General features: G+C 35.4%; 1 protein-coding gene across 4 annotated transcripts; it reads left to right on the forward strand.

Annotated features, from left to right (window-relative positions):
• Positions 1-1,443: 1,443 nt before the first annotated feature.
• LOC133304150 (probable protein phosphatase 2C 76) lies at positions 1,444-10,755 on the forward strand. 4 transcript variants are annotated; one of them, XM_061504122.1, is made up of 9 exons: positions 1,444-1,796; positions 1,938-2,198; positions 3,109-3,236; positions 3,363-3,461; positions 3,698-3,856; positions 4,339-4,425; positions 5,173-5,264; positions 9,439-9,513; positions 10,234-10,754. In XM_061504122.1, the coding sequence occupies exons 2-9, from the start codon at positions 1,951-1,953 to the stop codon at positions 10,423-10,425; spliced, it is 1,080 nt and encodes a 359-aa protein (XP_061360106.1). In that variant the 5' UTR covers positions 1,444-1,796; positions 1,938-1,950; the 3' UTR covers positions 10,426-10,754. The 4 variants fall into 4 exon arrangements, with proteins under 4 accessions (XP_061360106.1, XP_061360105.1, XP_061360104.1 ...); XM_061504121.1 differs by having other exon boundaries at positions 1,444-1,770; XM_061504120.1 differs by having other exon boundaries at positions 1,444-1,758.
• Positions 10,756-15,228: the final 4,473 nt, after the last annotated feature.

Genomic DNA, 15,228 nt, shown 5'->3' on the forward strand with positions numbered 1-15,228 from the left:
TCCTTTAAAAGAACAAATGTTTATATATATATATATATATATATATATATATATATATATATATGGAAAAAACTACTCTTATGTTATATGTAATAACTTTCTCTCCTACACACTCTTCGATAACTGTGCCACCTTTTTTTCTTTTCTTTTCCTTTTATTCTTCAGATGGTGGAGCCCACAAATTTATCTCTATGACATGAGATAACTTATCTCTTTTAACATGAGATTAATAAAATCATATATATATATATGAGTAAATACCATTTTTGGTCCCTAACAAAAAATACGGTCCCCACTTTAGTCCCTTACAAAAATAAATTAATTAGTCCCTTACAAAAATACGGTCCCCACTTTGAATTTGTTAGGGACTAACTGACTAATTTATTTTTGTAAAAGACTAAAGTGAGGACCGTGTTTTTTGTTAGGGACCAAAAATGGTGTTTACTATATATATATATATATATATATATATATATATATATATATATTAGAGGACTCTAATAAGGGAAAAGCTAGTCATAAGGTTTCCCATCCATTATTTGCCTTTATCAATCTTTGATCAAAACACATTCTAAAGGAATTATAGAGCCTACAAGGTTCGGTCAATAAATTTTAAATAAAAATATTTAAAATTTTAAATTTTCTATGATAAATTCTTCGTCCAACCATATTATAGAAGAATTACTGAGACTCGCACTCAAACTCTAGATTAGTTTCATAGATAGCTCAAAGAGTCGAACCCGTAGGAATATCAGGAGTTCTGACTCGCCTCAAAGAAGTAATTAAGATCAGTTATCAAAAAAAGAATTACTGAGACTCAGAAGTTTGGTCAATAAATTTTAAATAAAGATATTTAAAATTATGAAAATATGAGTAAAAAAATAGATTCCATAATTATTAAAAATATAAAATAGCGCTAAAAAAGGCTAAATATAAAAAAAATTGTGAATGAAAATTAAAATAAAAAAGTATATTAATCAAGGGTTTAGTGTGTGTCACTTAATTGTGTTCTTTTAGATTTATACTTTGTGTAAATTCAAAAAATTATTTTTTGTTCTGACGTGTAAATTATCTAACAAAGTATAAATTATTATCGACATATAAAGTGAAAAAAAAAATTATTTTTCAAAATTACATAAAATATAACCAATCATATTCTATATAAATCATTAAAAAAACACAACTTTTGTTAAACGATACTTCTTTTTCTCCGTTGATCAAACTTTTGTTAAAAAGGTGATAAGCAACAAGGGATCCCAGGTAGGTAGGTGGTGGCAGAGACTAGTTTAGATATTAAGTTAAATATAAAAGAGACCGTACATGTTATTTATTTACATGTTATTTATTAAAGAGTAGGTGTCAGTCACTGGGTTCATGAGAAAAAAAGAAGAGTATATATCATACATGGTATGAATACTTACCACACACTTCCACGTTGCTCTATTCATTCTCTTTCTTCCTTCCGTCGCTTTTGCCAAATCTCGCAACTCTTCTCTTCAAATCTCTCTCTCTCTCTCTCTCTCTCTCTCTCTCTCTCTCTCTAGGGTTTCATTCTCATTTAAGATTCTCAAAAACATATACTATCTTTAATTGATTTGATTCTTCTCCCAACATCTACCTGTTTCGGATTCGGATCTCAGCCGTTACCGCTGTTATTTTTTTCTGCGTATTTTTTATCCGATCCGATACTCGAACATTCGATCCCTGATCCCTTAATGATTACATTACAGTAGCTTAGAGAGTTCAATATTCAAGCAGGTTTTGATTGTGGTGCTTGCCTTTTTTTGGCTTCTGAAGTAACCAATTTGAATATTTATATTGATTAATAATGATTATGATTACATTTTAATCTCTCTCTGTTTAACATTATTGAGTTCAATTATTGTTCGGATTTGAGAATATTTTTGTGATGTTGTTATTTTTGTGTGAATCGCTAGGTTTGTCGGTTAGATGGTATGCTGCAGTTGCGTGAGGTTTTTGTTTGTTCGAGCTGGTACCTTCGGCAACAGAGTGAAAATCAACGGCATCGGGAGGAGTTTTCAGGCAATTCCCAGTGTTACTTATTCGCCAATTCGTGAATTTAAGACAAACATAGGGATGATGGTTGATACGGGTTCTATGTCGAGGGCCGGACCCCTTGTTGATATGATGCCAGAGAAAGATGATGATGGCCGGTTTGCCAGTGGAGGGTGGAAAAGGTGAATTTGATTCCAAGTTGTACTGACATATTGAAAAGTATATTTGTTCTGATGACGATAGATGTAATCTCCATAGAACCTTTACTTTCTTGCTTTGATACAATGGTATAACATCCCTGTTGGAATCGAACATTTGCAAGGTTGGGGTGTTTAGGTTATATCACACTGCCAAAATAACCTTGCGCTGGTCTTGTCAAATGGACTAGCAGCTTAGCCGTTAGAAGCAAAATTTGCATATGGAATTTACGATGACACCAAAACATATCAAAGTCAGTGACTGATTGAATTTATGTGAGGACCTGATTTTGGTAGGGTGCAGCGCAATCTGAAAAAGCACACGAAGGGTGGCCACTGCTAAGAGTTCTTTAAACTATTTAGGTTGATACGCTGGCTTATCTTTTGTGTATTGGCACAAAATTTAGACTGAAGGAAAAGAGGAGCTATGAGAGAAAATATTTTTTTGGAAAGTCTTTTTGTTTTTTATAAAGGAAGAAATGCTTTAAGATGAAGTGAGTAAATTAAAAGTGTTTGAGGGATAAGGATCCTCCTTAGCATAAGAGCAAAACATAAAACAATAACAAAAGCCTTATTCCCACTGGGTGGGGACTGGGGAGCAAAATACGAAATAAAAAAATAAAACTTCAATGGAGCTAAGCTGCCCAGTTCCTCAACATATCTGTTAAGGAAACCTCCTTAAATAGGTCATGTTCTTTTTGTGGAAGGTAATCAACTACTTTTGTGGCTAAAGCGTGAATTTTTTATGTTAGGGCTTGCACCGGAAGAATTGCATTAATAAATAATTTAATTTGCTTTAGTGGCTGGATTTGGTGTTGTGCGCTTGTGCTTTATGCTTTTGCCTATCTATATTGTGATCAGATGGTTCTTATTTCTTTGAATTTCTAATTGGCAGTGAAGGTGGAAGACTTAGCTGTGGGTATTCAAGTTTTAGGGGGAAGAGAGTGACAATGGAGGATTTTTATGATATTAAAACATTGAAGATAGGTGGTCAATCAATATGCTTATTTGGAATATTTGATGGTAAGATTTTTTTAGTGTCATCACTTCATTGGGAGAAAAATGGTTCTTTGGTCTTAGTGATCTTACATGATCATCTTCTCTGTGGTCGTGGTTACATATCTTAATAAATTTTTAAATTACATACAGGTCATGGTGGTTCTCGTGCTGCAGAGTATTTGAAGGAACATCTCTTTGACAATCTCATTAAACATCCGAAGTTTTTGACAGATGCCAAATTGGCTATAAGTGTGTTCCCATTCTCTCCTATTTTATTGAATGTTGTGTTGTAATATTTGTTGTTTATCATTTGTTAATGCTTTCTCGGGTGCTCCAACATTGTTGGAAATTTTTGAGTTCACATCTATGATCTATCATGTGTTTATTCTGCTTTCTTATGGCATCTGGGGAGGATTCCTGCATGGAATGCATTTGATATTCCATTATCAGTTTTCGCAATCATTGTAACTTCACTAAGTTTGCAGGTGAAACATATCAACAGACTGATGCTGATTTTCTGGATTCCGAAAAGGACAACTTCCGGGATGATGGCTCTACAGCTTCTACAGCGGTCTTGGTTGATAACCATCTTTATGTAGCTAATGTTGGAGATTCCAGGACTATAATATCGAAAGCTGGTAAAGGTATTATTTTGATGACCTTCTATTTTATGATTTCTTCAGATTATAGTCACTATTATTAACTCATAATATTGATAAAGTTTAAAAGAGGGCGAGCTTGGTGCAATGGTAAAGTGACTCCTTTGTGATTAAAATGTCATAGGTTCGAATATAGGAAACAATTTCTTTGCAAATATGCGAGGGTAAGGCTGTGTACAAGGATTACCCTTATCCCTACCCTCGCTAGTCGGGATTGAATGGGGAGTGGTTTTTTATTGATAAAGTTTAAGTTCTCATATCCTTTATAAATTCTCATATAATAATTGGTAAAGTGTTAGTAAAATTCCTTCTTCTTTTTTTATTTATACAAAAGAAGTTTTCACATCTTAATAACAAGAGTTATTGTATGACTATACCATTAATTTTCACCTTTACATCCATTGAATACATTTTGGAAAATAGAATGTGAATGCAAAATCTTAAACTAATTGTTTCCTTTTTGGCAGCAATTGCTCTCTCTGACGATCATAAGCCAAATAGAAGCGATGAGCGGAAGAGAATTGAGAATGCTGGGGGTGTTGTTATGTGGGCAGGTGAGATACAATATTTCAAGCATACAAATAGATTCTTTATACGATATTTCAAGCATACAAATAGATTCTTTAAATAGTTCTGCTGTTGATAGTATGCTTCTGGTACATTTAGTGCAACATACAATGGGGATGGGTCATTTTTTTTGTGGTTGAGGATTTCCTGCATGTTTTAATTGAGAGGAGTAATTTGATGGTGACATTGGAAGTTCAAGCTGCCCCTATCTTGGATCATTTTGATTGGGGGTTATGTTGGCAACTTGGCATATAATAATATACATGGAATTATGTTCTAGCTGATGGATATGCCATATATTTTGCCACCTTTTATCCATAAAATGTTTGTTAACTCTCTTGTAATCTTATATGAGTACATGGAAATTTATAGAAGTTCATTGACCCAGTCCTTCTGTTAAATTTTCTTGTGTAAATCTTGAATGAGTTATAAGTCATTAATCAAATCAGTATGTGTTACTGGCTTGTGGATGGGGATAAAGTGGAGAAACCTGTTGGGCTTCAGGACAAATGTGCAGATGTATTGCATTTTCCATGTTTTGACACAAGTTAGTAGATGTTGACTTATTCAATATTGGCATTAGATTGATTATGCAAGTAGTATCCGTGTTCTCAACTTATACTACATTGGAATAACATGCTTCATATCTTCACTTTGAAAACAGGCAACCATTCAAAGGATGGAATGATTAGTTTGGGGAGGTGATATTTACATATGCTTATTTTATTGGTCAGGTACTTGGAGGGTAGGAGGGGTGCTAGCAATGTCTCGTGCCTTTGGTAATCGTATGTTGAAGCAGTTTGTTGTTGCGGAACCTGAGATCCAGGTGATCGTCGATTGCCTTGTGCATTTGCATTGCATGGACGCCAAATCCTGATAATGAATGTAGATAATGTCTCTTGAAAGTTTCTAACAGAAATTACTAACTTTCTACTTTTACAAGGAAATTAACCAAGGTAAAGAAAAATTAATAGCATTAGATTCCAGCTTTGGACATTCCATTGAAAGGAACATTGGGTCTTGTCCTAAAATTTTGAAATGGTCAAACTGATTACTCAACTCATTTATTATTCCACACAATATTAGCACAATCTCATTACAAGTATATGTATTTAAGTTTTAGCACATTATTTATGTAAAAGTTACTAATTAGGCATTTGTTTGTAACTTTTTCATCATATTTATTACTAACAAATATAAACATAAAATCATGGTAAAGATGGTAAACATTTAGTGGGGGGGAAAAAGGACAGCCCGCTGCACGGGACTTCTAGCCTTACTCCCATGAGTGGATATACTATTTCTGCTACTAAAACCCATTAACATCAGGTCACAAAGCAGCAAAATCACCATGGCAAGACTCACTCTCTACTGCTAGCATTTAAGAAAATATATATAAGAGAAAAGAAAATTACAGATGAAAGGAGATAAAAAAATACTTAATGCATAATTATAGTGGGGTTGAAGTTGTGAGAGGGTTCCATGTTAAAAGAATTGAGAGAATGTATCCAATGTATCTGTCTGTGAGAATAACCCAGCTGCAGCTAGTGAGAGACGAAAAAATATGCCCCGTTAATTCCTACTAAAGCCACTGTGTATGGGTTGTTCAGTTCTGGGTGTGCTGAAATTGAAAGATCTAGGTACGGAAGGAGGGAAAGCAAAGGAATACTTCGAATAAAAAGATTATAGAGATATGATGTATAGAAAATACAAATCACTGAACATATTTATACTAAGAGTCTAAGAGTTAGGTCAAGCACTAGTGTAGCACTACTAGTACAAGTGTGAGCCCACTATTACAATAAGAATCCTAACCTAAGTAAATAAGGAAACTGATAGGAATATAGTCATGTAAATATATGTAGGTTGGCTAGTAGGGGATTATTGGAGTATGACAAGTTTGTTAGTTAGTATATTCTAGAAGAATTGTTGAGGTGGCAAGGTTGTTAGAAGGAATAAAAGGGGTGGAGAGGTGTGGAGAAGGATCCAGATTGGAACTTGGGACTTGGGCTGGGAAACCAGATTGGGAGAGAACCAGAGCACTCTCTAATTGCTCTGAAAATATCTTTTGTTTTTCTTCCTTTTCCATTGTAATTTTCTTCTGTTCCATTGCTGTTTCTTTGTATTCACTGTAATTGTCTTTTTTTAGTTCAATATACAGAAAATCCAGATTGATTCTGGGCCATTTCCTTGGTGTTTGTGCGCTATCTCTGATACATTTCTCCATATCCTAACAATTGGTATCAGAGAACTCCGATCCTAGGGGTGCTTTGAACGGTTCTTATGCACAACATGGACAACCGATTTGAGATCATAGTAGAGAGGATGAGGAGGAATGAAGAAATTGCAGAAGTGAGGAGTCGCATAATTGATCAGAAATTGACAGAAATCTTGCAGGTCCTTCGACGGCGACAAGGAAGGGCAGGTAGACGAAACAGAGACAAGCATCATCATAGTGGTTGTTCTCGCAAGAGAAATCTAGATTCCTTTGAATCGGAATACAGATCTGAAGCGGACGAAGGCCATGATCACAAAGCGCTGCAGAATGAGAGATCCAACATAATCGAGGGTGTCGAGCGTGGGTGTCAAACCCATTGCTGCAGGATCCCAACACTCAACCTTCTGAAGATCGTCGAAGAAGAGGAAGCTACGAAAACATACGGCAGTGGCGATCCCACAACTCAACCACTCATAGCCGAACATTTTGGAGAAGATCCGAGCAACGTGCGCTCACCTGAATGGAGCGCGCACAGATTGGAGATGCCCAGCTTGGAAGATCTGTTGAAGGAGACGACATGGGAGAAACCAAATGTAGCTTGCTTAGGTGATGGGTTTGGAGTTGGGCCTAGTGTGAAAGGAAAATGGGCCGGGTCAGGTAGATACATTCAAACCACAACCCAATCACTTAAAAATAACCTAGTTAGTGTGGGTACAAGGCACGTGAGCCAAATTAGTTCACCTAACAACAATTCTGGCAGCAACACACGTCCCATTAATCCTATCTCAGGCGTTGACACGAAACTGAGCATTAACACACAAGTTCAAGAGGGTGGAGTCTCCCATTTCGTGAAGAAGGAAGAAAGCGTTGCAAGTAACAATGGGCAGAGTGAAGGAAGGCGTTTAACCCAGGCAGAAATCCAAGACATGCGAAAAAGGGGGGTATGCTTTATATGTGAAAAACGGTGGAACCCTAGTCTTCGATGCAAGGTATTTGTCCTTATGGATTATAACCTTCCTGACTTAATTGGAAATGGAAGTGAGGAAATGAAATCTGAAATGAGTCTTAAAGATGCATTAGATGATTTGGACATTTCCTTGATTTGTAAGAGATTTCCGTCAATTACTTTGGGTAGTGCTCCTCAAGTGGATTTGTATAATGGGGCTGAATCATAGTCTGAAACAACCAACATTTTAGCAACAGAAGATTTTGAACAATATTTTTCTGACTCTTCTGAGTCAAGGTGGGTGCAAAATACTATTTCTGAAGGGTTGCCTTCTCTGTATGTCAATCATTCTAGTCTAACATCTTCCACATTAAGAGAAAAAGATTCTCGTTCTTTTCCTTTGAAACCTCATTCAATGTCTTCAATATATGAAGAAAAATTGAAACAAGTCATCACTGAGGATTCTCAAAAGAAAGTGGGGCTGCAGTCACAATCAAACCTTACACCCAATGAGTTATTTCTTGACAAATCTGAGAATTCCTTACTTGGATTAAGTAAGCGGCACTACCAACAGTTGCTCTGACAAACATTTTGAGGCCCGCCCTTGGGCTAAATTTATTCCCGTTTGTTGTGGTAAAAGCCATTCAAGTTGGACAAATATGGGATCTTGGTGGACAACATCTTACTTTGAGCACAGGTGCATCTCTACAATTCAAGCAATGGGATCCCGGTGGAAGGTACTTAGGGGCTAAACCTCACCTTGAGGGCAAGGTGAGTGTTTAAGGGGGGCAGTATTGATAGGAATATAGTCATGTAAATATATGTAGGTTGGCTAGTAGGGGATTATTGGAGTATGACAAGTTTGTTAGTTAGTATATTCTAGAAGAATTGCTGAGGTGGCAAGGTTGTTAGAAGGAATAAAAGGGGTGGAGAGGTGTGAGAAGGATCCAGATTGGAACTTGGGACTTGGGGTGGGAAACCAGATTGGGAGAGAACCAGAGCACTCTCTAATTGCTCTAAAATTATCTTTTGTTTTTCTTCCTTTTCCATTGTAATTTTCATCTGTTCCATTGCTGCTTCTTTGTATTCACTGTAATTGTCTTTTTTTAGTTCAATATACAGAAAATCCAGATTGATTCTGGGTCATTTCCTTGGTGTTTGTGCACTATCTCTGATACATTTCTCCAAATCCTATCAGAAACAAATTTGGAAAGATAATGAAATATGGAAACAATTCTTGTCGCCTCAATAGGATATCTAATTGATTCCAAAATATCTTCTAAAGATTAACCAAGATATTCTAACTGGGTGCCATTAATTGTCTGCCCTTTTAGTGAATGGTCAGAAGTTAATGGACTGTTCAAAAAATCACTAAAAGCATGTGTATAGGGCAATTTCTTTAACCTAGTTCTCTTAATAGGTTTAGCAATTAGTATGGGCTAGTAAAGTTAAGGTCTACATATATTTTGTTTGAAATATGTGATTTTTAGACATATTTTGTTGGAGCCGTATAAAAGTTTTTCATGCAAGTACCGAGAGTTTCAAAAAATAAAAAATAAGAAATTTAAGGGAGCCATGTCATCAGAAGATCTGCATCTACCCTAATTGTGAGAGATGTGTGTATCAAATTGTGGCTTTGTGTTTCCCATAGTAGCAAGAAAGCGCTAGACTATATATTTTCTGTTGATAGTACCCTGCACATGCTTTGGAGGGCCTTACTTTAGATTTTTGTTTGGTGATGTAGATCACCACACCTCTGCTGCAATTGACAATTGCATGTTAAAGTGATAAGTAATAATATGTTAACAATCTAATATATTTTCTCATTTTTTTCAGGACCAAGAGATGGATGAACAAATTGAACTGCTTATTCTTGCAAGTGATGGACTCTGGGATGTTGTACAGAATGACGTAAGCTTTGTTTTCCTTCTTAGTCATGCATTTCGTATTGCATTCATATGTGCATATGTGATGCCCTATATTCATTTCTAATCAGGCAGGAGTGGATTATTCTTAATAGTTTATAAAGCTGGTAAAAGAAACAAGAAAAAGAAAGAGCATGAAGGTGCCTGATTCAGCTGGTGAAATGATGTCAACTTTCCCAGGACCAGTAATCAAATCCGCTGTCTTCAAGAATAGTGTTCGATGGAATAGAATAGGATTATCTACCATAACATAGCCTATAAGTTGGGAGCCTGAGGGGGGAAAGAAAAAAAAAAGGGTATGCTTGGGTAGTGGGAATCTAATGAGGGATTGTCTTCTTGTGACTTATTCTACTACTCCTATGGCCTTATTTTCTATGCTCCATGGAAAGTAGCAAGCTATGAACCGTAGGTATCGTAGTAAATTGAGTTTAGGGTTCTTTCCATCCGTAACTTTATCAGTTAATTGATATTGGTCATCAAACATGACTATAAATGAAGATGAAATACTTATTATATTCTTGAACCAATGACTATTGTTATTTCATGTTTGCAAAAGCTTGGTTTATGTACCAAAGAAAATGTGTCCAGTGCGATATTGGGATATTTATTTTACTCCCCTTCTATATTCATCAGGGTGTCCAGTGCGATATTTGGTTCAGCTGTTTGTATTGTTTTGTTTGATATTACATATTACTCATCTTTTCAGGATGCTGTTTCTCTTGCCCGCGCAGAAGAGGAGCCCGAGGCAGCTGCTCGCAAGTTAACAGAGGCCGCATTTTCTCGTGGTAGTGCAGATAACATTACATGCATTGTGGTGCGCTTTCATCATGACAAACCAGACCCCGCTAATCCTGACAAAGCTGAATCAGCTACTGATCAGCATGAGCAGACAACGTGAAAGCACAAACGATTGTGTTTGTTATACACATTCGCGGTAAAATTGAATGAACTGAGCTCACCGCATGCACCATGGCTCACTGTGCATGTCAACAAGCGGTTTGTTTATTCATTAGTTTTGTAATGTGAGTCACTCTCGTTTTCTGATTTTGGATTCATGTTCCGGAAACTTATTTCAGCGTTTGCAGGTATATATTTCAAGTTTACTGTTTGTAGAGGCATCAATTTGGTGTTATTGTTTTAATCTAATAAATGTAATGCCCATTATTCGGGGATTGGAGTTCCTTGAATTGAAGTGCATGATGATTCAGATTCCCTGGAAATTTTTTTCCTGCATTCGGCCTTAAATTCCCAGTAGTATGTAAATTTGTGTAATCCAAAATGTATATAAAGGAAAAGGGAAAATCATCTATCTTTTTAAAGGATATAATATGTCATTTTAGATTTTAACTGTTGATTTTCGTCAATCAACGGTTATAATTTATTGGATTAAAATTATTAATTAATTAATAATAAGTTTGGTCTATTAAGTTTGATTCAATAAATTATAATTGTTGATAGATGAAAATTAACGATTAAGATTTAAAATGATAGATGTTTTTTCGAAGAAAAATCAAACAATTAATGTCTTATTGCAGATACAAGTTGGAAATTTAATCAATTCATCAAAGATATGTACACTGTTTCCATAAATTCTCGTTTTATTCGGGGGAAATATTTCAAAAGACAAAAATTCAAAAATAGGAAATGGGTATATATAAGTGGTGATATCATTATTCTATTATTCAAGGTATTGTTTTTATGTATGTTCACACATTAAATTCCCCTGCAATCTTAAATATTGATAAAAAAGAGAAAGATGTTCTTTTTCCTATCTATAAGCATCCAACACTGAAGGGTGAGTGCCCGATTAATATTTCATAAACTCAACACAATCATTTTACAACTCAATAAAGTCTAAGCATTTATTACCTGAAGACAGCTTTTTTTTCTTTTCTTTTCTTTTTTACACAAAAAAAGAAGTATTGTGTGACATGACAGAAACGCAACTTTTTATTCCGGAGCATTTTGGATTTATATTTGCTACATATTTAGGAGGGAATGCTAGTTGTCAAGGCTATTAGGATGGCACTCAATCAAGTTTCTCTGTACACAATATTCACAAACTGATTTCAAATACTCAGATTGCTATCGAGGAAAAAAACTAAAGGAAGTGCCAATAAGATTTATGCCTCTATTGTCATCCAAGGGCACCCACCTGACCTGACGACAGATGATTGAAGCTAAACACTGATGGCGCCAAAAAAGGATCTCCAGGAACAACTGCTTGCGAGGGACTTTGCAGAGGCTACAATGGAGAAATCATGTAGCTTGTGAGTCTCATTTACTAACTCGTATTTGGTGCATAAAATCCCAACACACTTGTAGGGAAGATAATTGTTGTGTGGATTAACTTGGAGACTTTTTAGTGATCACTCAAGCAAATGATAAGTCTAGAATTTGCTACGCACTTCCTCCAAGACTTTGTATTTTGTTCACTAAAGAGATATTAATAATATTTTTCTATGCAGATAGTGAATATATTTATATATTTACTTAAATAACAAGATCAGAATTTTTTAAAGTGATTTAAAAAAATATATATATATAAATTGGTTGGATTAAACAACGTTTATAAAAAGACTTGTTCCATTCTTAATGGTAGACATTCGTTTTTAAGGTCATTTGTAAGTCTTTACAAAGCCTTATAGTATGTCTTGTCCTTGAAATGGGACAATTTTTCCTTAATATTACTAAGTGGGTAACTCAATTCTTGTATAATTCAATTAACCTTAAATTTTAGTTTTGCATTAAAAAAAATTGGGTCCAATTCTATAGTCTTAGAATCGGTTATAATTTATTTTAATAATTTCTTTAAATTTTATACCCTAATTGATACAAAGTATGATCCATATTTTAATCAAATCCATTTTTGAGACGCTAAATATATACAGTGACAGAGTCACGTTAGGGCAATGTGGGTCTTGACCCGGGTTAATTTTTGAAAATTAGCAATGTTTTAAACGTGGTTAAGTTACTATAATTAATTTGCAGGTCGATTTTCAAAAATTAGCCATGTTTTAGACATGATTTAATAACCATAATTAGGTTTGACACAGACTAAATTTTTTTTGATTCTGGCTAGGTTGTTATGCTAGTTCTGCGACTGAATTTATATAAATGAAATTATACAAATACAAACAAATCCACGACAAAAGGAGGATTTTGTTGTTGTATAAATAATGGTTTCGCTAAGTAAATCATTAAGGATGTGCATGACAACCTTCTCGAAATCAATTCTTATTTAATTTCTGTTCCCGGAACAAAAATGGATAGGAAACTCGTTTGGTAAAATCGGTTTATTTTTTTGTTCCCGGGATGAACCGGTTTAATTTTTGTGCTGGAGAACAGAAAAAAGAATCAGAAAATTTCTGCTTTTTTGTTCTCGGACACAAAATGAGAAACTCTTAGCTCTCTCAATCACTCTCCACCTCTACCATCATCACCACCACCACCACCATCATCCCGACACGACTGCCGCCACCATCGTCGCCGTTGTCATCGTACCACGTCGTTACCACCACGATGCCACCGCCACCGTTACCACCACCTCCACCCATCACTACCACCATGCCACTGTTACCACCACCACAACTACCACCGCTGCCACCATCACCACCACTATCACCGTCACCATAACCATCACCACCGCCATCAACCAACACCACCATCATCCCAACCACTGTCGTCACCGCCACCATTGCCATCACACGCCACTGCCACCACTACCACCACTACCATTGCTGCAACCACTACTGTCATCACTGTCGCCGCCGCCAACCACCACCATCATCGTCACAGCCATTACCGTCACAAATAACCACCACCATCGCCACCATTACACCACCCTCGTTACTACAATAACCACGCCATCGCCACCATCACCACCGCCGCAGCCACTGTCACCACCACCACCATGATGCCTTCACAACCACCACAATCATGTCACGGCTACCATTGTTGCCGCCACCAACCACCATACGCACTACCATTGTCGCAGCCACTGCAGTCACCTCCACCACCACTATCCCCACCACTACCGTTGTCGCCGCCACCATTACCACCGCCATCGTCGCAGCCACTGCCATCACAACCATCACCACTATCTTCACCACGTCACTGCCACCACCACTACCGTACCGTTGCCGCCGCCACCACCATGCCACCCGCCGCCACCACCACCACAACCACACCATATAGAAAGGAAAGTGATGATCCAAAAAAAATTTATATTTAATAGAAATTATTTTTTATTATATTATTTGTTGTGTTATCAAACACAATTCTCATTCTCAGAATAAAAATAGAATATGTTATCAAACACATTTTTTTTCTCAGAAACTGTTCCTAGGCATAGAAATAGAAAAGAATTGTTTCTTTTCAGAAACAGTGCTAGGAAATAGAATGGTTGTCATGCACACCCTAAGAACATTTGCTAAGGAATAGAAAATATAGACTTACTTCGAAATAGTTTTTTTTTTCATTTAATACTTTTTATTTTTATTTTGTGATACTACTCTTTAAAGTATTTGTTAGCAAAACTCAAATAATTTCCTTGCAAGAAATTATAATGTATGTATTTTTGAAGAAAGAAACTTATTATATTTGATATAGTTAAATGTCTTATCATATCTGTTTTGTGCATCATTAGTATTTCTTACTTTAATTATTTTTAATGTTATGACTAAATTAGCACATATTTAATAGCAAAAAAAAAATAACTTGCTTCAAAACGTATAAAAAATAGGCACATTTTTTTCTCTCGGTAATTTGTACATACTTTTATCACCACAGATTCCTCACATGAGGAATATAAGCCATTGGTATAAAGAAGAAAATATAGGAGAGAGAAAACAAATGCAAGAAATGGATAGATTAGATCTACGTAGTTTCTGTTTCATAAACTATTGTTCAACAAGCACCGCTCATTATGCATTTGATTAACTTTAGCATTAAATTTAAAAAAAATCAACATTCAATACTTAAAATTTATATAATTCAACAAAATACCCTATTATTTTGACATTAGTTCATATGACATAATCATTTTGTATCTCAATGTACACTTTTTTTTTTTTGGTAGATTCAATGTACACTTTCAATCACTGTTGTAAAATCCGACCCGACCCAGAATCTGGTGAACCGGTCATCAGACCGGTTCAGGTTAAGCATTAGACCGGTCATGCATCGACTTGGTCAAAACTCGGACAAACTCGGCCAAACCCGGTGACCCGGCGTCCTGGTCGGGTCATGCATTTAAAAAAAAAAACCAAAACTGTTTCACCTTATAAAAAAAAATGTAAAATTCATTTTAATTTTTTTTATAATTTTATTTGCTAGTATACTCTTCTACAATAACCTCTTAGTTTTCAATACTGAAGTAATTTATGAAATAATAAATTAGAGAATGTGACATATGTCATTTTAATGTAGTTGAATTTGAAAAATATGAGTTCAATGTCATTGAGAGGTATATTTATGGAGATTCTGAGTTACAATTTAAATTGACATTGTAATAGCATGCACTTTTATTTATTTATGCTTCATATTTTTTAGTTTATTTAGTGAACCTTGTTTAATTCATTTTAGATATGGAGAATATAATTGAATTTATATGTTCATATTTATATATATTTTTATAAATCTATATATATCCGGGTCAATCGATCCGACCAGTGACCCAGTACCCCGACCGGGTCGGGTT

This window comes from Gastrolobium bilobum, unplaced genomic scaffold (genome assembly GCF_033153095.1).
Source record: "Gastrolobium bilobum isolate Gb01-03AN ecotype WA unplaced genomic scaffold, APGP_CSIRO_Gbil_v1 utg3900, whole genome shotgun sequence".
Taxonomy (NCBI): Eukaryota; Viridiplantae; Streptophyta; class Magnoliopsida; order Fabales; family Fabaceae; genus Gastrolobium; species Gastrolobium bilobum.

What these genes read in the sequence shown, in the direction of transcription:
- LOC133304150 (XM_061504122.1), top strand. Translation starts at nt 1,951, where the DNA reads ATGGTATGCTGCAGTTGCGTGAGGTTTTTGTTTGTTCGAGCTGGTACC. An exon ending in GCCAGTGGAGGGTGGAAAAG is followed by an intron (nt 2,199 to 3,108) that starts GTGAATTTGATT and finishes TCTAATTGGCAG; the next exon opens with TGAAGGTGGAAGACTTAGCT. An exon ending in TTGCGGAACCTGAGATCCAG is followed by an intron (nt 5,265 to 9,438) that starts GTGATCGTCGAT and finishes CATTTTTTTCAG; the next exon opens with GACCAAGAGATGGATGAACA.